General features: G+C 43.3%; 2 protein-coding genes across 4 annotated transcripts; one reads left to right on the top strand and one right to left on the bottom strand.

Annotated features, from left to right (window-relative positions):
* Nucleotides 1–437: 437 nt before the first annotated feature.
* trir (telomerase RNA component interacting RNase) lies at nucleotides 438–2,465 on the top strand. Its single transcript, XM_010901018.4, has 3 exons — nucleotides 438–1,278; nucleotides 1,633–1,710; nucleotides 1,801–2,465. The coding sequence occupies exons 1-3, from the start codon at nucleotides 1,006–1,008 to the stop codon at nucleotides 1,903–1,905; spliced, it is 456 nt and encodes a 151-aa protein (XP_010899320.2). The 5' UTR covers nucleotides 438–1,005; the 3' UTR covers nucleotides 1,906–2,465.
* A 330-nt stretch (nucleotides 2,466–2,795) lies between these two features.
* On the bottom strand, nucleotides 2,796–17,188 carry ubn2b (ubinuclein 2b). 3 transcript variants are annotated; one of them, XM_010901019.3, is made up of 17 exons: nucleotides 16,514–17,188; nucleotides 16,089–16,223; nucleotides 15,855–15,956; nucleotides 15,529–15,639; nucleotides 15,158–15,264; nucleotides 14,571–15,036; nucleotides 10,801–10,871; nucleotides 8,992–9,121; nucleotides 8,559–8,665; nucleotides 7,574–7,684; nucleotides 6,532–6,675; nucleotides 6,305–6,355; nucleotides 5,879–5,924; nucleotides 4,571–5,755; nucleotides 4,261–4,465; nucleotides 3,698–3,766; nucleotides 2,796–3,444 (listed from the first exon to the last, which is right to left on the bottom strand). In XM_010901019.3, exons 1-17 carry the CDS (start codon nucleotides 16,832–16,834, stop codon nucleotides 3,377–3,379), a joined length of 3,429 nt encoding a protein of 1,142 aa, XP_010899321.2. In that variant the 5' UTR covers nucleotides 16,835–17,188; the 3' UTR covers nucleotides 2,796–3,376. The 3 variants fall into 3 exon arrangements, with proteins under 3 accessions (XP_010899321.2, XP_010899322.2, XP_010899323.2); XM_010901020.3 differs by having other exon boundaries at nucleotides 2,796–3,423; XM_010901021.3 differs by lacking the exon at nucleotides 3,698–3,766.
* Nucleotides 17,189–17,545: the final 357 nt, after the last annotated feature.

Below are 17,545 nucleotides of genomic sequence, written 5' to 3'. Positions count from 1 at the left end.
CTTTCTACACCTAACCATCTCACTGGCATTTGCAAACATATTCTCATGGCGGAGATTGACGAATGACAATCCCGCTAAAAATACAATTGGATTACAGCAGCTGCATGTTGCATAAACCTTAATAATATAAAATATTAATTATCTTACGGTCTCTTGCTCTGAAATTCAGCAGCTAACGTCAGCTAGTAAAACTTTTAGCTACTGCCTCGTAACTCTCATCTAACATTTTAATATCTCTGCCCAGGGTTGTCTGCCAACATTTTACACAACTTGAATAGACAGCCCATAAAAACGAGGCAGCAGTCCTCACACTTGCCATTACGGTCTGCATTTATGTTAGATCAAGGGGTGAAGAAACACATTGGACGCTGGGGGGCCTTGCATGCAAAGATTTGAGAACCAATGCACGGGCCTCTGAAACGTCATCCCGTGATATGATTTACGTAACGTGCTGACGTACGAGAAGAAAATATTCAACATGACCGATGGCAAGTAAAAGAAAACAAAACTTGGATAACCATTGTATGCCTAGCTAATAAAGCTATGTAGCTTTGATAATAATTTAACAAATACTGTTTTTGGTAATACGTTTGACTTAAGAATTGTTCGGGTATAACAACCGTTTTTATACAATATAACGTTAGCTAGCAATAAACTAAAGCCAGCGTTATATTTTCGCAGAGGACATGTGCTAGGTAGTTAGCCAGCTAAAGAATCGGACCTGTCCCTCCGATTCATTTATGGATTTTTATTTTGTTACTTTGAGGCGCCCGTTTTCTTAATTTTATTAGACGACGTCGTTTGTGGGCTACTTTTCCTCGGAAGTCTGCTGCTTCATTTGGAATCGGTTTGTGTCCGGTCCCTCCCTGTTGCTCATAACAATTTGGTCAGGTAGCTAGCTAACTAGTTAGCACGCTTTTGCTTGTTGTCAGTGAAGGACCAGCTGGCATTAAGACCATTCGAGAAAGTAACATAGCCCTTCCAGCTACGTGAATTAAAGTAAAAATGGATAAGAAGCGTGGATACAATAGAAGCCATCGAAGCAGCAGTGATTCTAGCAGTAACAGCCCAGGATCTCCTGCAAGTCGTTCACCTGGAGGCAGCAAAGCAGCGGCAGGCAATTCCTTTGCCAACGATGGCAGCTTTATGGAGATGTTCAAGAAAAAAATGGAGGAAGAGAAAAGGAAAAAAGAAATGGAGCAAGGATGCGGTGATAATAGTACAGCTGACGAAGGACAGTCTACACAGGAAAAGAAGACTCCAAGTGTGACCAGCTTTGTAAGGGGTTTGGCAGTTGTTAGAGATTTTAGCCAATATCATATTCAAATTAAACATTTAGTTTGTATTTACCACACATCTCACATCGGGAGGCAGGGATGCATTCACTAGAGGAGAGGTGCACTTACTGCAGGGATAATTAAGTATGAATCCACATCAAGTCTTGCCAACGTTGAAACGTTCATTAGCTACTCAAGACTTGAGGGATGTTTCCCGTGATGTCTCGCTGATGGAGCGGGTGAAGTCTAAATGTAGACGTGTCTATGTGTTCTCTCGTCTTGTGTAGTCTCCATCATTGGCAGGCCACCTGCAAGGGCTCGTATAACGGTTTCAGTCTTCTATCCCCTAACCCAGGTGGGGAAGCGCAGAGGTGGTGCTAAATTGGCACTCAAGACTGGCATGGTTGCGAAGAAACAGAAAGTGGATCCTGAGGTTTCTATACGTCTCTTCATGGTCATACTTTTGTGTCATTGACTTTGCGGTACAGCATACGAAGCAGTCTAATCTATTCTGTTTTTCCAGATGGAGGGCAAGGGGGATGCCTGGACAAAATACATGGCAGAGGTGAAAAAGTATAAAGCCCACCAGTGTGGTGATGATGACAAAACCAGGCCTCTGGTCAAATAGACTCTGGAGGACCGTAAGAAAGATATCAAGAGGAATCGGGACAGCTGCCAAACTTTCTGCATACCGCCAGACTCTTTACAGTTGTAGAATTGATCACCAATGTGATATTTGGTTCATGTTTTTTTTTTCCCCGGTTTACTTTTTGTTTTGTCAGCTTGTGTGCTATGTGGGGCAATAGTAATTGGCTGTGGAGTTAAAGGCTTTTAGGAATATATGAAAGTCATTACTTATGCTACTTGATTAAGGGTTATGCTATGAATATTGTAGCTCATTGATTGGGACATGATCTTGTTGATAGTCGCTGTCTAATTTCAATTAAGTGGCATTTGTCAGCTAAATTAAAGTTTAAATTTTAAAACACTGCCCCTTTACATGTGTTGTGCCTCAGGTGTGTTGGCTTTGAATTGACCCCTAAATAACCTGTGATCTCCATCTGGAGGAAGCACAGTAGTTCAGCCTTGTGTTGAATCATTTGCCTTTCTGGGCTGTTTAAGTGGAAGTTAACTACAGGAAGTTCTTTTTGTTAACCCTGTCAAATAAATTTGCGATTTTTCAGATTTCTTTTTTTGGCTCCTGGTGGCATGGTAAAGTATTACTTGGCAATACTGATTCTATTTGGAGCTGATGTTTATTGGTGGGTTACCTTTACTAGCTTTGCGCTATCTAGAAAATAGTGGTTTATTTTCCATTTTAGTAAGGTGGTGTGGAGTTTCGCAGCACTTAAATCCAAGTGAAAGCATAAGACAAAACAACAGTACACTCATGTTGGCTATAGAAATTCAAGAAACATCAGTTTTGTAATACAGTTTAGTCATTTAGCAGAAGCTCTTATCCAGAGCAACTTAACAGAAGGTAGGACCTACATTTTTATACTTATGCATAGTTCTTGGCTTTTCTAAGGCTTTTTTGTTTTATTGAATGTTGTATTTATGTACAGCAAAAAATCTTAAATTCAAAAACAGGGAAAATGTACAGTGGCGTTCTTAAGTGTCAAATCTAATGTTTGCATTGAGTATCATTTCTTACAGGTCTTTATGATTACATTGTGAAAAACAGCACCAAATACACACTAACCCAGATATCAGAGAGGGAGGGTTAGACAACATGTGCACATTGATCATAACAGAATAGTGCATTCATACATACCAACACGCCCACCAAGCATTCAATTCACTCCCTCTCTGACCACAGTGAAAGGTCTGTTTCGTAAACATTGACAAAAAAAGTTCATTACTCCTTAAAATGTACAATATGTTCATAACCAATATCAAATTTCAGTTTAAAAAAACTAAAAGTAACAGCGGTACTTGTCATGAGACCCAAGTATGTTTAGAGGGTCCAACTCCCCCATGTTAAATCCATTCTGTGTTTGGTCAGTTGATTTATTTTTCATTCAAAGCCTTCCTAGTTCCTGATTTGTCCTGATAGCGGTCACGTCATAGTGGATGTCCTCGGTTTCAAATAGCTGTGGTCAAAGCGACTTCCTCTTCACATCCCCTCCTTGGTTTTGACTGACATCTGGACCAGAAGAGTAGAGTTCTTGAAATAATCATGAGAAACAAAAACAAAATATTAAATGAAAGAGCAGCTTGCACGCACGCTAACCCCTGATGTGCCGTACACGATGTGCCGTACACGATTGCCATGCAATCCACCACCAGACAAGCACAAAGACTAGGGAGGGACAGACAGGACGTCCCCAAGGGAAAAAAACACCAGACATTTGATGGGACAACAGGTGGGCTGGGAAGAGGAAGGAGAGCATGGTCAAAGGGCGGGGGGCAGATTTTACCTGAAAAAGCGAGTTGCAAGTGAGGAGGCAGAGCAACCTGAGAACCTGACTGGAGACTCTTTAACAGATCTGAGGAGAGACAAGAGGACGGGGGGGGGGGACGGCAGGTAGAGGGGTCAAGGGCATGGTGGAATAGGAGAGGGAGGGCACACCAAACAGGAATGGAAGGCGAGACACCAAGAGGAGCCAGAGTAAATGGATGGAAAAGCACAGAAAAGCAGTAGATAAATGGAACGATTACATTTAAAAGGCATAGAGGGAGAAATGAGAGAAGGACCAAAGAAACGAAAATGGGAAAATATCAGACAATGATAAAAAAAACAACATTACAGGCATTTAAACACAGCACAGATGTTTTACACAATGATTTGACAACGTAACACTAAAATGAACTCTACACAAACCCAGACATCAATACACACACACACACACACACACACACACACACACACACACACAGGCTAAACTAAAGACAACTGTCACACTATATCATGAACACCATTCAGAGTTTGTTTTGTTTAACAGGGTGTGAATGTTAGTGTAGCATGGTGGTTGTCACTCACTCTGAGTCAGGGCAAATTCCGCGCTGCTGCTGACCGAGGAGCCACTCGTCCCTGTGTTGGAGCCCGCTGTGCCCACTAAAGGTGGGAGGTTTAGGAGCGAAGGGAATTGGAAGGGCAGGGAGACCGGAACCAGCCCCCCCAACATTCCAAAGCCCAGCGGGAGAGCCTGAGCAGACCCCAGAAGGTTGCTGCCGGCCGACGACACCTGAGGGACAAGTCCATTTGTTTCAGAGACACAGATCCACAGGCAATGACAAAACACCACCCACACGGGCGATCTGGTGCAACATGTCCCACGTCTAAATCTCACCTGGGGCAACTGACTGGAAACCGATGACGTGGACACAGAGGTCAAAGGCTTCGCCCCCTGAGTGGTTCCACCCGTCGGCCTTTGGCGCTGACTGTTCATGGCTGTGCTCATGGCGGGACTGGAACCTGAATGCTTGCTGATGGATGAGGTGTTGGTAAGGCTGGTGTTGGCACTGCTGTTAATGATCTGAGACGGCGTCTTCGGCCCTCCGGCGGGGCTGTAGCTACCCTGGCCGTGTTTGGCCGGCCCTCCCTGAGCGCCCGAGAAAGGTGGACGGAAGCCTGCTGGGCTTTTGGAGGAGTACTGGTGCATAGTGGACGCTGCCTGAGGCCTAGCGTTGGGGGAAGCGGAGGAGGTGGTGGTTGAGGGGTTGGGGGGGCGAGGGGTGAGTTTAATGATGGGTGAGGTGCTGCTGTGGGAGGACTTTGTGAGCGTGGCCTGCATGGGAGTGATGAAGTTTGACTGCGGCTGAGTCGGGGCCCCTGGGAGAGAGTGGGAGAAGGGGGAGGAGAGGGGGGAGGCTTTGCTCTGGGACGGCTGTGCCCCACGGGGGGCATGTGGGAGGGGGTGAGGAGAGTCACCGCCGTCCGCTTTAGTGTTATTAGTGCCAAAGCCCTTCTGATTGGGGGGCGCCAGTGGTGAGGCTGTGGGGGGTGGCCGCGGCTTGGGCTGGGAGGGAGAGCAAGGAGTGCCGGCTTTACTAAGACCCGTCACAGCAGGCCTCGGAGTGCTCAGCACTGATTGTCTGTGAGCCTGAGCTTGGGCGCCTCCAGCCTTCATGGAGCCCAGCCCCTCACTCCTCGCCGAGGACAGGGGGGAGGACACGGCGGACGGCCGAGAGAGAGCGGGAGAGGAGGTAGAGACGTAGAGAGGGGCGCTGACAACGCTGACGGCACTTTTCTTGTGCTGCTGCAGGAGAGGTGAGGAGTGGAGGGCGGAGGGGACATTCTTGGGACCGTCGGGGGAGGGGGGGCTGTCCCCATGGACCAGGCCCTTGGCGGCATTGCTGAGGAGCGCCAGGGCCTGGGAGATGGAGTCCAGGGAGGGCGCGGTCAGCTCGTCATCCAGGGAGTCCAACAGACAGATGGGCTCGGCGGGGGACTGCATGGGACGACGGGTCGCTGGAGCCACTGAGGACGGGGTCACAGCACCAGGGGGGGTGGACCTCTGGACCCAAACACCCTCCTTGTTTACCCAACAACATGTGGGACAAAAAGCCGCGGTTAGTGTGGTGATCTAAATCTATCCAGACCACAAGGGTACCGAAATGACAGGAAATTCAGAGGTCCGTGGATCTATGTAACTTACCTTGGGTTTAGTCTTGGGTGTGGGAACACAGTTCTTTTTCTTTGCTCTGGATTACAGTGAGATTAAAAGGAAGATCAGCAAATAACAAAAGGAGCATTCAAAAGTTGCTACATCAACCTCTTAAACTAATAATATAGAATAGAACTGTGTTATCCCATCAGAAAATGACCCTTTATTATTTGCTCTATTATTAAAACAAATGAACAGTATAGGCTTATAACATATATACAGCCATGACAAAATCCCGAAGCAGCTCTGACAGGACAGGCCTGAATCACACATATATAGACAGATATCCCAATGATCCATACATGCGCAGAAGCTTCGTAAACTCTGGAAATCTCTTGGTCCAGTGGACTAAAGAGTCAAGAATAAAAAGTTGTCTCTGCAGCCACAGACATTTTTAAATAAAGTACAGTAACTTACGGATTGCCAGTGAGGTGACCATGAGCCACGAGACTCTCCTTAAATAACATCCTGAGGAGAAAACATGTAGAAATGTAAAACTATGTTTAATAGTAACATTCAGTATTTCAACATGCAACACACACAGCGCAGCGCACACGAGCACACACACACACAGCGCAGCGCACACGAGCACACACACACACAGCGCAGCGCACACGAGCACACACACAGCGCAGCACACACACCTGGCCTGCATCCAGCCCTTGGGCCACAGTGGCTTGACCTCGGTCTCCATGAATGTCTTGAGGTAGTCCTCTGGAGACAGGGAGCTCTGCCCCTCCAGCTCATAGCATCCCAGCTTCACCCTCACCAGGTTACACAGCAACGTCCTATAGACCAACACACGTTCCACAAACTACAGATGCGTACAAAATGTCTAGACCCCTTCAGTGTTTCCCAACACCGCTATACAGGAGCGGCGATACGCTAAATCTATAACGCCACGGCAAAACAATCCTATATTTTAGCTGAAGTGCGAGCATGCCATCAATGTCCAACTCTGCGTCGTTTCGGCATTCGCGTTAGATATTTTGGAATGCTGCGCAACTCAGGTTCACCGAAGGGAGCTCACAGTTTGTCTCAGTTGCACCCAGTTCACAACACTTAAGCAACATTCAGATAAAACACTGCATTACTTGTCAATTATTTAGAAATATTACACTGCATCCTCATTTGTTTTATGATGTAATTGGGGAAAACAATGTTAAGCTGCAGGTAGATCTTCAATTGGGTGAACCAAAAAGTTAAAGGCCACTGGCCTTATGATACTGCCCCTTTTAATTTCAAACAGTTCATTGCAGTAAATACAATGAAGAAAAAATTAAATAATGCCTCTGGACACAGGACTACAGATACGTCTCTACTAACATAGGATAATGTGGGAAACACAGGACTACAGATACGTCTCTACTAACATAGGATAATGTGGGAAACACAGGACTACAGATACGTCTCTACTAACATAGGATAATGTGGGAAACACAGGACCCCCATGCAGATTCAAGGTTAGTGGGATAGTTCATGGTTTTGGTTATACAGTCTTAACCTGGTATCCCACATTTAAGGAGCCACATTTTAGCAACTTTAACAGAATATTAAATGTGGAATTTTTTAAGGTGTAACTGTATTTATATATTTGGCCAGATCTGTATCCAATCTAACATCAGCTCAACATTCTTCCAATATTCACCTTCAGACTTTCATTAACATTCGTTAAGGGGTGCTCACCTGAGCTTCTCATCCCAGACAAACTTCTTGCGAGGTCCCATGACTCTTTTCCCTGGCTTCTCCTCATCCTCCTCTTCTGATCCATTCTTTTCCCCTTCTTCCGACTGTTGCCTGTAACCCGGAGATACGGACAAAACCTGTTATCACTTTATTGAGAGTCCCATAGAGTCTACAGATGCTCAACAGATCTATATCTACTAACTATCAATAACATCTTAACCATCCACCAAACAAAACCTATCACCCTAATTTAAGCTATATGTAACCCTAGGTAGGAATACTATCAACAAATGTTCAACGACCTACATTATCGTAAAACACCAAGTAACCCATCCAAAAGATTCTGGGAACACAAGTCAGGGTTGGTGACGAGAAAGGCAAAAACTCTAGGCATTGTGCCAGTGGGGTAACCTAGTTGCCATGAACTGCAATTTGGCTCATATGGTGAGAACTGCGCCACAGTCCCCTCGGTAAAGGACTAAGATGGTGTCAGGTGTTGGACAGCACCACCAAATATCCCCACTGTGTTCTAGTCACAGTATATGGTTTCTGTTGAATAGATCCACCAACTGATGTGCTAATGTAATAGTACTCTACTAATAAGTCTTTACTACGCTGAACCCCTTCAGCTTCTAATCAGCTTTAATTATATGGTTAACATTTACGTATTTTTAGACCGCTGGAGCTCCCAGTCTTTTTCTGTGGAAGTGTTTTTTTTCTTGGAGTTGTTTTTCTTGGAGGTTTTCACTTCAGTTAAGGCTGACTGACAATGTAATGAGTCACAACTTCCGATACACTGAATTTCCAAATCAACTCTCTAACCAAGCATCTACCAAATGAGTTTTGTAGCAACAAAATGCTCTTCGTTTCCATTACTGATTGCCATTTACAAATTGTGTGTGAAGGGCATCTGTTAAGACAGTAAATAAATGTGCATAGCAGAAACGTGATGATTGGAAAGACTGCAGGGTAGAGAAGGTCTTACTTGGCCACTTTAGCAATACAATCCATGTTGTATCTGGCAATCTGTTCTGGCATCACGCTACACACAGCGAGCTTCAGTTTCAGTAGAGGGGCACGTAGACGATCATCCTGGATCACAGAGGAGGGAAAAGATAGATATCACACACACACACACACACACACACACACACACACACACACACACACACACACACACACACACACACACACACACACACACACACACACACACACACACACACACACACACACACACACACACACACACACACACACACACACACACACACACACACACACACACACACACACACACACACCAGATTACGCGCAAGCTAGACACACATTATTTTAAATATAATCCAATAAAAGGCACATGTTCACACACACACACACACAAAATGAAAGAACAATGTGATTGCATTTACACACACCTGGATATTTAGGCTGAGTTTCTTTAGACGCTTGAGCAGAGCCTCCTTGTTGCAGGGCACAAAGGCCTCCAGATGGGAGTAGACTGACGAGCGTACTGCTGCTGGCTGTTCCTGAACCTGCAACTCAATACTGACCAGCACAAAGGACAGGCCCAGATATCAATATTAATACTGACCAGCACAAAGGACAGGCCCGGACATCAATATTAATACTGACCAGCAGAGGAGAGGGTCAAACAAAGGCATTCCTATTGCCAGACAAAAAGTACTCAGCTGGGTTCTGTTGTGGTCCCTATTGACTAGGTAAAGGGAAGTCTAACCAGTAAAAAATAATAATACCAATTAAGGTCACTGGTTAGTTATTAACTTCTTATGATAATTTAGCTCTTAATTAGAAAATTCCCCAAAACAGTACCATTGTAATATACAGTACCATTGTAAAGTTTGGACACACCTACTCATTCAAGGGTATTTTTATATTTGACAACTTTCCACATTGAAGAATCTAAAATTGGAATGTATTTTGATTACTACATGATTCCATGTGTTGTTTCATAGCTTTGATGTCTCTATTTTTCTACAAAGTCAGCCTTCGCCTGCCTTGATGACAGCTTTGCACACTCTTGGCATTCTCTCAACCAGCTTCATGAAGTAGTCATCTGCAATGCTTTGTCAACAGTCTTGAAGGAGTTCCTACATATGCCGAGACCTTGTTGCCTGCTTTTCCCACATATGCCGAGACCTTGTTGCCTGCAGTACAAATTACCCCAACCTATCTCAAAAGGGTTGAGGTCGTCCCACTAAGTGCAAATCAAATGGGATGGCATAGCACTGCTGAATTCTCTGGTAGTCATGCTGGGTGAGTGTGTCCCTTGAATTCTAAATAAATCACAGACAGCATCAACAGAAAAGCACCCTCATACCATCACACCTCTTCCATGCATGACAATGGAAACCACATATGCCAAGATGATCCGTTCACCCACTCTGTGTCTCAAAAATCGCAAGATTTGGACTCATCAGACCAAAGGACAGATTTCCACCGGTCCAATGTCCATTTCTTGTGCCTTGGCCCAAGTCTCTTCAAATTACCAATGTCCTTCAGTATTGGTTTCTTTTCAGCGACCATGTAGTCTCCTCTGGACAGTTGATCTTGAGAGATGGGTCTATATTTGGGTTGCAATCTGAGGTGCAGTTAATTGACGATTTCTGAGGCTGGTAACTAAAACATATCCTCTGTAGCAGTTGAAGAAACGTTCTAAGTTCTTGAAATTTTACAGATTGACTGATCTTCATGTCTTAAAGCAATGACGGACTGCCGTTTCTCTGAGCTTTTTTGAGCAGTTCTTGACAGAATTTGGATGACTACACCAACAAACGATGATCATCTCTATACCCACCTTACCTTGTTAACCTCTGTTTACCAACCTTAACACATTAATAAGGAAAGAAATTCCACAAATTAAGTTTTACCCAGTCATGTTAACAAAAATGCATTCCAGGTGACTACCTAATGAAGCTGGGTGAAATAATGCAAAGAGTGAGCAAAGATGTCACAGAAAAGAGTGGCTAATTTGAAGAATCTACAATAAGGAACGTATTTTCATATTTTTAACAGTTTTTTGGTTACTATGTGATACCATGTGTTACTTCCTAGTTTTGATCCTTTCACTATTATTCTACTATGTGGAAAAAAGTAAAACTAAAGAAATAACTTTGAATGAGTAGGTGTGTCCAAGCGTTTGACTCTAACTGTAAATATTGAACTCTAAAGAGAGCAAAGATTTTAAAGTTAAGAAACAGACTCACTCCAGTAGGATGTTGTTCATGTCCAGGGTGAAAAACTTTTTTCTGCCTTCTTGATCAAACTGACGAGAAGCCTGTTGGAGATTAATTCAAAATTAGGGATAAAAAAAAATCTATTGGAGATTCAATGGACAGATATATAACAAGCCATGTTGATTTGAGCAGTTGTTTTAGAAATAAGTTATCAATTCACAAAACAATCGTAACAACAGACATTGTAATTTGATATGGCTTTTTTGAAAAATCCAAGTTATAGTTACTCTAAATATTATTTAATGAAAGAAAAATATACAATAACTTATATGACAGACCGTTTTCACGGTCCTTAGTAAAATCCTGCATTTTATTTAAATTATATATTGAAAATATAGCCTGTGGTCCAAATCAACAATGACTGAGTTGAACAGCGTCTGCCAGCAAAGCATTCCCATTGCAAGTGATTGATCACCACTAGATATTTTATATTTGTCCACAATAGTAACTAAGCAAAATGCCTTCCCAGTCAACCTCCACTTACTGCCTGTCTACTTCAGAAATTCTTAAAGACACTTGTTTCTAAAATGTACAGATTCATTAATCACACTGCGTAATTCCAAAAATATAAAGAACACAATAACTGGAATGATAAAATCTCAAGGATGTAAACAACCAGGCTGCACTAATTTTAATTCTGTACAGTTTTCAAGACAAGCATAAAACACATGTTAAATATAATTTGAAGTGTTTTTTGATTTCGGTTACACTTGCAATGCAGCTTTATGTCTCGGGAAGCACAGATTCAATTAATGTATTTGGACGGTGCTAATAACACTAGTTCCATGCTGGGACAGAGGTGCATAATGGCTTGTTGTGTAAAATGACTCCACGGGCCTTCAAGAAAAACTCATGGTAAGTGGATATACATACATTGCAACTATTCAGACCACTAACCCATTCGCTCATATAAATGGTGTTCCGTCTGATGTTTTCTATCAAAAGACACACTCAACATCAATAATTGAGATGATAGAAATATTTTCTGAACGTCAAATCAGTCTAAGAAAATAAATGCTTGGTTAAGTATTCAACTCCCACTTAATATTTGGTAGAGCCACCCTCCATTGCAATAACAGCTTCATGACCTTTGCCGTAAGTATGAACAACACAGCGTCAGAGTGATTTTGGTCTATTCTTCTTGTAAGATTTTATCCAAGTAGTTCAGGTTGGTTGGACAACACTTGTTAACCGCAATTTTCAAGTAGTTCCACAGACGCCCAGTGCTAATCTGATGTTGCTTTGACCTTGTGCTGGGGATTCCTTTTGAATGGGCTCCCCCAAGCTTCAATTGGGCTGCAGATGTCAGTATTTTTGCTCCATCTATTTGAACAAAATGCATATTACCTGCTAATGAGAAATATAAACTGCTAGCACCCCTGTAGGAATGGTGTTTTTAGGCATTCTATTTGCACTTCTGGTTAGATGCTAACTGCATTTTGTTGTACTGTAATTGTACTGTTCAATGACAAAGTTGAATCTAATCACATAACCTTTTCCCACATTGCAGCTTGGTCACTCTCAAGCTTTATGGTAAATTCCAGACATACTTATACTCCCACCCCCAAAACAGAACTCTGTAGCTCCTCAAAGTGATTGTTCGCTTCCCTTTTGCATCTGTCAAGACTCCTCGTTTGGGTGCTAAGTGTTGAGATACTGACTTTTCTTGGCAGGGCCTCGGTGTTGTTTTTGTTTCAGAAACAGCCTCAGAAACACTTGGATATGATTCTGTACCATTTTCCCAACCTGTGCATTTGCATTAATTTATCTGTAACTTCTGCAGAATGCTTTTTAGTCTCTTTTCCTTTAGGTTCACAGCCTGATGATCAATGAACAGTGGTGCTTTAATCAAGACAATTTTTTATTTTATATTATAATATAAATAGTATTTTTAGATTATTTAGTATTTTTCTCTAAACTGCATTGTTGTCAAGGGCTCCTGAGCATTTCAGTGTTGAAGTACACCTGCTGTATCATGTGACCGATTTCATTTGAGATGGACCGCGAAAGGTCATGAAATTGATCTCCCACTGGCTACCACTGCCAACTCTGTTACAGACACAAGGGTAGAACTAAGGGTTACGGTTTGTGAGGTCTGTCAATAATTATTTATTACTAGTAAATAGTGCATGAGGACACACAAGCTTTCTTAAATCAGTAAAGTAATTGTTTTCTTTATTGGCTATTTTGATTTATAGCCTTAGTACCCTGGCTTATGGCATATGATGTACCCCTTTAAAGCCAAACGGCCTTGCCCTTAAAAATCTAAATTTGAGGCTTGCTGGGTGCTATATTGTGTGCTATATAAAGATGCCTAGACAGATGACTGATAATGGGCTGTTCCATTTGCTTCGAGCACAATTTGCTTCCCCAATTCAAACACACAACCCTCTCTTGGATTGTATGTAGGTACTCAAATGTTTTGCCAATGAATATATAAAAAGGCCCAAAAATAGCTGCTAAAGTAAACCCTGACACACTGTCTGTCTAGTAACAAACACAATGTTGGTTTGTTAGTATAAATGACCTATATACACACCTAGATAAATCAATCACCTACCACATACCTACATAAATCAATCACCTACCATTTCACTCCTCCATGCCTCATCTTGTCTAAGTCTCTTTTCTCGACCTTCGTAACAGTACCTCCCTCGTTCTCTCCCTCTTGGCCTCCGATCCTTTATTTTTCTCTCGGCTTCTCCAAGCTCCTTTCTTGCCCTTTACGTTTACCCTCACCACTCTGTCAGGAAGAAATTGGTCACTTGTTTTCACCTCATTTCCCTCAGAGTTGCATGTCTCTTGTTGCCACAGCAACCTTTCCTTCTCACTCCTCCCTGAGACCCTGAAAGTATGCTTGTGTTACTCCTGTCTATCTTAAGGGAAGGAAATATCAAAATGTTTCTTAAACCACCCCTTCCAATGACATGATGTTCAACGATTCACAATTACGGACTTGCCTTGTTGCAACAACTCCACAGTAGGTGCAGGGTACGCAAAGATCGAAATAAGTTTCCTCTGAAACATCTCACCAGTCTGCTTTGCTTCTTATGAAGCTGCCCACTAAACCAAGACACACCCTGGTGGTGAACACATTCTATGGCAAACAACCACAGTTGATCTCCCAGACGCCTGACCTAACACAGGGAGCTGTTCGAGCGAACTGAGACAAAGCAGTCCTGTACGAAATGCACTTTTCTCCTCGAGCAGCGCAAAACCAATGTGCCCCTCTCCAATAAACTCCAGAAATTTTGCAGGAATGCCACTAACAGACTTTAAAACCTGTGGACGCAGTGACATGGTTGCAATGCTAGGCAGTGACTCATACCACCGCGCCACTCTGGAGGCCATAAAACAAAATAGAATCAATGCAGTACATTTTTACGTGCATTAAGTTTTCTACAAAGCTAGAAGTGCACAGAGACTAAAATGTAATATACACACACACACACATCGACTTACAACCGCAATATCTTCCGGAATTTGATTTGGTTCGTAAGCCAGCTGGTGAATAACAACAGTATATTCTAGACCCCCGTAGCCATGTTTGCGTTCTCTCATACTACACTCGCTCGGCTCAGTTTTCTAAGATTTGTTACAGTACCATACTGTCAAGTTGCATACAACAACATAAGAGTATACCACGCTTCTAACTTCGGTCACGGACAGTCAAAAGGTCGTAAGTTGACGACTACCTGTAAAGACATGTAGCAGGATATCAACACACATCAGCCACGTACCGTTCGAAGATCCTCAATGCGCTTACTGAGAGGGCCGGGCAGTCCATTAGGTAGAGGCGGGGGGGGCAGGAGACCCCCTTGTGGCCCTGGAACCCTAGTCTGGACCCTACCCAAAGCACCGTTCTCCCCCTGTGCAGGGCTGGAGGGCTGAGGAGAGTCCAGCAGCCCAAAGTCCAGATCGCCCATCATATCCTGAAGCATGTCATTGTTATTGGCTGCACCCAGCAGGGACATCATGGCCGGGTCAGAGGTCAGGTCAGCCATGTGGATGTCAGTCGGTTTGGGGTGTGCATTGAGCAGGCCACTGTTGGCATTGGCCTGACCACGGGGCAGGCTGGGATTCTTTTTGCGGCTCTCCTCCTTCTCTCGGGTGAAGCGACGGAGCATGGCCGCCAGATTCAGAGAGTCCTTCATCAACTTCTTCCTCTTCTTCTTCTCTGGCCGGTGAACATTCAGGCCAGACACACTAGAAGAGGACATAGCACTATTGCACTGATTTTGGAGGTTGTGACAAACATCAGACGTGAGTTTATATGTACACCAGACCCACTGTAGAGGTGGCAGAACACATGTATACCATTGCTCACCCTTGCTTTGGCATCTTATTCTTTCTTGGCTTCTTCTCATCCATGTTAAGGCCATCTTGCTTTTTCCTTCGCTTCTTTATCGCACGATCCTCACCATCTTTCAACTTCTACAGACAGTCAAATGGAAAAACTGATTATCAAAGTATGTAGACAAAGCAGGCCATTTTTGTAGACCTTTTTACTGGCCTGCAATCTTTTTCATATAACGACTAAAATGTACTTGTTCCCAGCCACTAACCAGCTAATGGCACAATTTAGGTCATAAGCCTTGGTTTTCACCTTGGTGCTGACGGAAAAGATCGCTGAACCACCTGGGAGGCCCAGAAATAGCTGTTTAATACAAAACAACACTTGAAAAGGCATGTGTGCACCTTAAAGTCCTCGCCCTCTGATTCTGAGGCTGCTCGGAACTGCAGGGTGCCCGTGTTGATGTAGAACCCTCCCAGTTTGGTGGTGAGGGAGGCTGGCACCAACTCATCATACTGAGGGAAAGGGAGTAAGAGGTGATACACAAAGCATATAAACTAATATATAAGTTTGGGAAGAGGAATGTGACAGTGTTTATTCAAATGTGATGATGGGGCAAAGGGCTAAGGTGAAATAGAATCAAGCTTACCGATGCTTTTAAAGGAGTCTGTTATGCCTTTGTTCACAAAGGAAGGATTGTGAAGTACATAAGTAAACAGAGGAAACTCACAGCCTCCGAGTTATCGATGAATGGGTCAGTCTCATCGTATCCAAAACCAATGTCAATGAGATCTTGTATCCTGTCCTTCCTCTTCTTTTTCCCTATATTGCCCTGTGATCAGAGAAAACAAAAGTATAGTTAACTGTGAATAAAACCAAAAAATACAAATTACACAATGTAATTACTATCTATATACATTATACAGTAGTCATATACAATTCACACACCAAGCAGGAGACTTACATATTTGTTTTCAAATTTCTTGGCAAGCGCCTCCACTTCTCGTCTTTCCTTGTCATCCCCAAAGGGGTCGTTGCGGTCCAAGGCTGGTGTCAGACCTTTAGGTTGTGCTGGAGCAGGAGGGGGTGGCTTGATCACCTTCAAGAGACAGCAGGTGGGACAACGTGTAAGTGAAAATGGTTGTGGAATTTTAGTACGGAATTACAGTAATTATTACCTGTAGTATAAACATGCATACTAAATCTACAATGTTAATATAGCGTATATAAAGTTTGTATGCTTCCATAACACGTAAAATATATTTGCCTTTAAAAACAAAATGTAAACACCATAGCTCGCGAGCTTACACTTCAAGCTGCCTGCAATACGCTTGCTCATTACTAGCCCGGCCTGTAAATACTTAGCCTTGACTGGTTTCTTGAACTTACATGAGTAGATTGAACCAGTTCGCTGTAGTTAAATTCAGCAGATCCTCGTTCACTGGGCTCGGACAAGGAGAGATTCAAGCGCACTGTTAAACGCCTTGTTTCCGCTGAATCGCCGTCGCCGGCTTCCAAGTTTACGTTACCGAACGGACTAGCACCAGTACCACTACCTGGCCCGGTTGCTACACTTCCACCCCCTCCATCTTCCCCCAAACTGATTTCGGCCTCATCCTCCCGGCGGCGTTTCTTGGACTCCGACGGCGATGCATTGTTGTTGTTGAAGGATGATATAGTGACAAACGGTACTTTTCTCGGTTCGGCCATTTGATGCCGACGGTCAGAGACCTTTGCGAGGAACACAAAGACTGGGCGAGACTTTACTGAACTAACTTGCAATCTAAAATTGGGAATGTTCGACAACTACTGTAACGTTAGCTAGCAAGCAGGCTAGCTATGTCAGGTAATAAAATACAATGCAATAAATGTACTGCACTTTCAAAGCCACTCCAGCGTATAAACCACACAGTGGTATTTTCTGCACATTCCAGGCTAGCTCCGGGCCTTTAAATCGCGAGGAAGAGTAGTTTTAGTTGTTTTCATGAAATTGTTAGGTAGCTACCGCAAGGAGGCATCTGAAGTAGCCATCTTGATCATTATTATCATTATTCAGTGAGAGTAGTAACTGGGCGTGCGTATTAAAAGAAAGCGGAAACAGAAATGACAGGGCGCAGCCTTTGGCCAACCATAGAGCAAGAACGCCCATCAAGAACCGCCTACTCAACATAATAGCGCGAATATGTTTGTTCACTTTTTGGCACTGCCCAGGCGGGATGTTTAGACGAGGTTTGCTTGCTTGAACGTTTGTGGATTAATGAGAATAATGAAACACAACATTGAAATAGACACGAATTCTAACAAATAACGGATGTTTTATATTTTTTTATGCATAAGAAACCCTTTGCGCGCACTAAAAAGATGTCAAGCCAGAGACGATAAGAACAGATGTAGTATAATATATATTCATAAAGGCAAATG

The sequence above is a fragment of the Esox lucius genome, chromosome 11 (assembly GCF_011004845.1).
Source record: "Esox lucius isolate fEsoLuc1 chromosome 11, fEsoLuc1.pri, whole genome shotgun sequence".
Taxonomy (NCBI): Eukaryota; Metazoa; Chordata; class Actinopteri; order Esociformes; family Esocidae; genus Esox; species Esox lucius.
The sequence above is the reverse complement of the archived record's forward strand: the minus strand, read 5'-3'. Positions and strand labels throughout refer to the sequence as shown.

Bases quoted from the DNA above. Each gene is read 5' to 3' on its own strand.
- trir (XM_010901018.4), top strand. From the start codon at position 1,006: ATGGATAAGAAGCGTGGATACAATAGAAGCCATCGAAGCAGCAGTGAT. The intron at 1,279-1,632 runs GTAAGGGGTTTG...CCCCTAACCCAG, and splicing joins CTCCAAGTGTGACCAGCTTT to GTGGGGAAGCGCAGAGGTGG. The intron at 1,711-1,800 runs GTTTCTATACGT...CTGTTTTTCCAG, and splicing joins AACAGAAAGTGGATCCTGAG to ATGGAGGGCAAGGGGGATGC.
- ubn2b (XM_010901019.3), bottom strand. From the start codon at position 16,834: ATGGCCGAACCGAGAAAAGTACCGTTTGTCACTATATCATCCTTCAAC. The intron at 15,640-15,854 runs GTGAGTTTCCTC...CCTTTCCCTCAG, and splicing joins TCATCGATAACTCGGAGGCT to TATGATGAGTTGGTGCCAGC. The intron at 4,466-4,570 runs GTGAGATTTAGA...CTTGTCCCTCAG, and splicing joins TTTCCAGTCAGTTGCCCCAG to GTGTCGTCGGCCGGCAGCAA.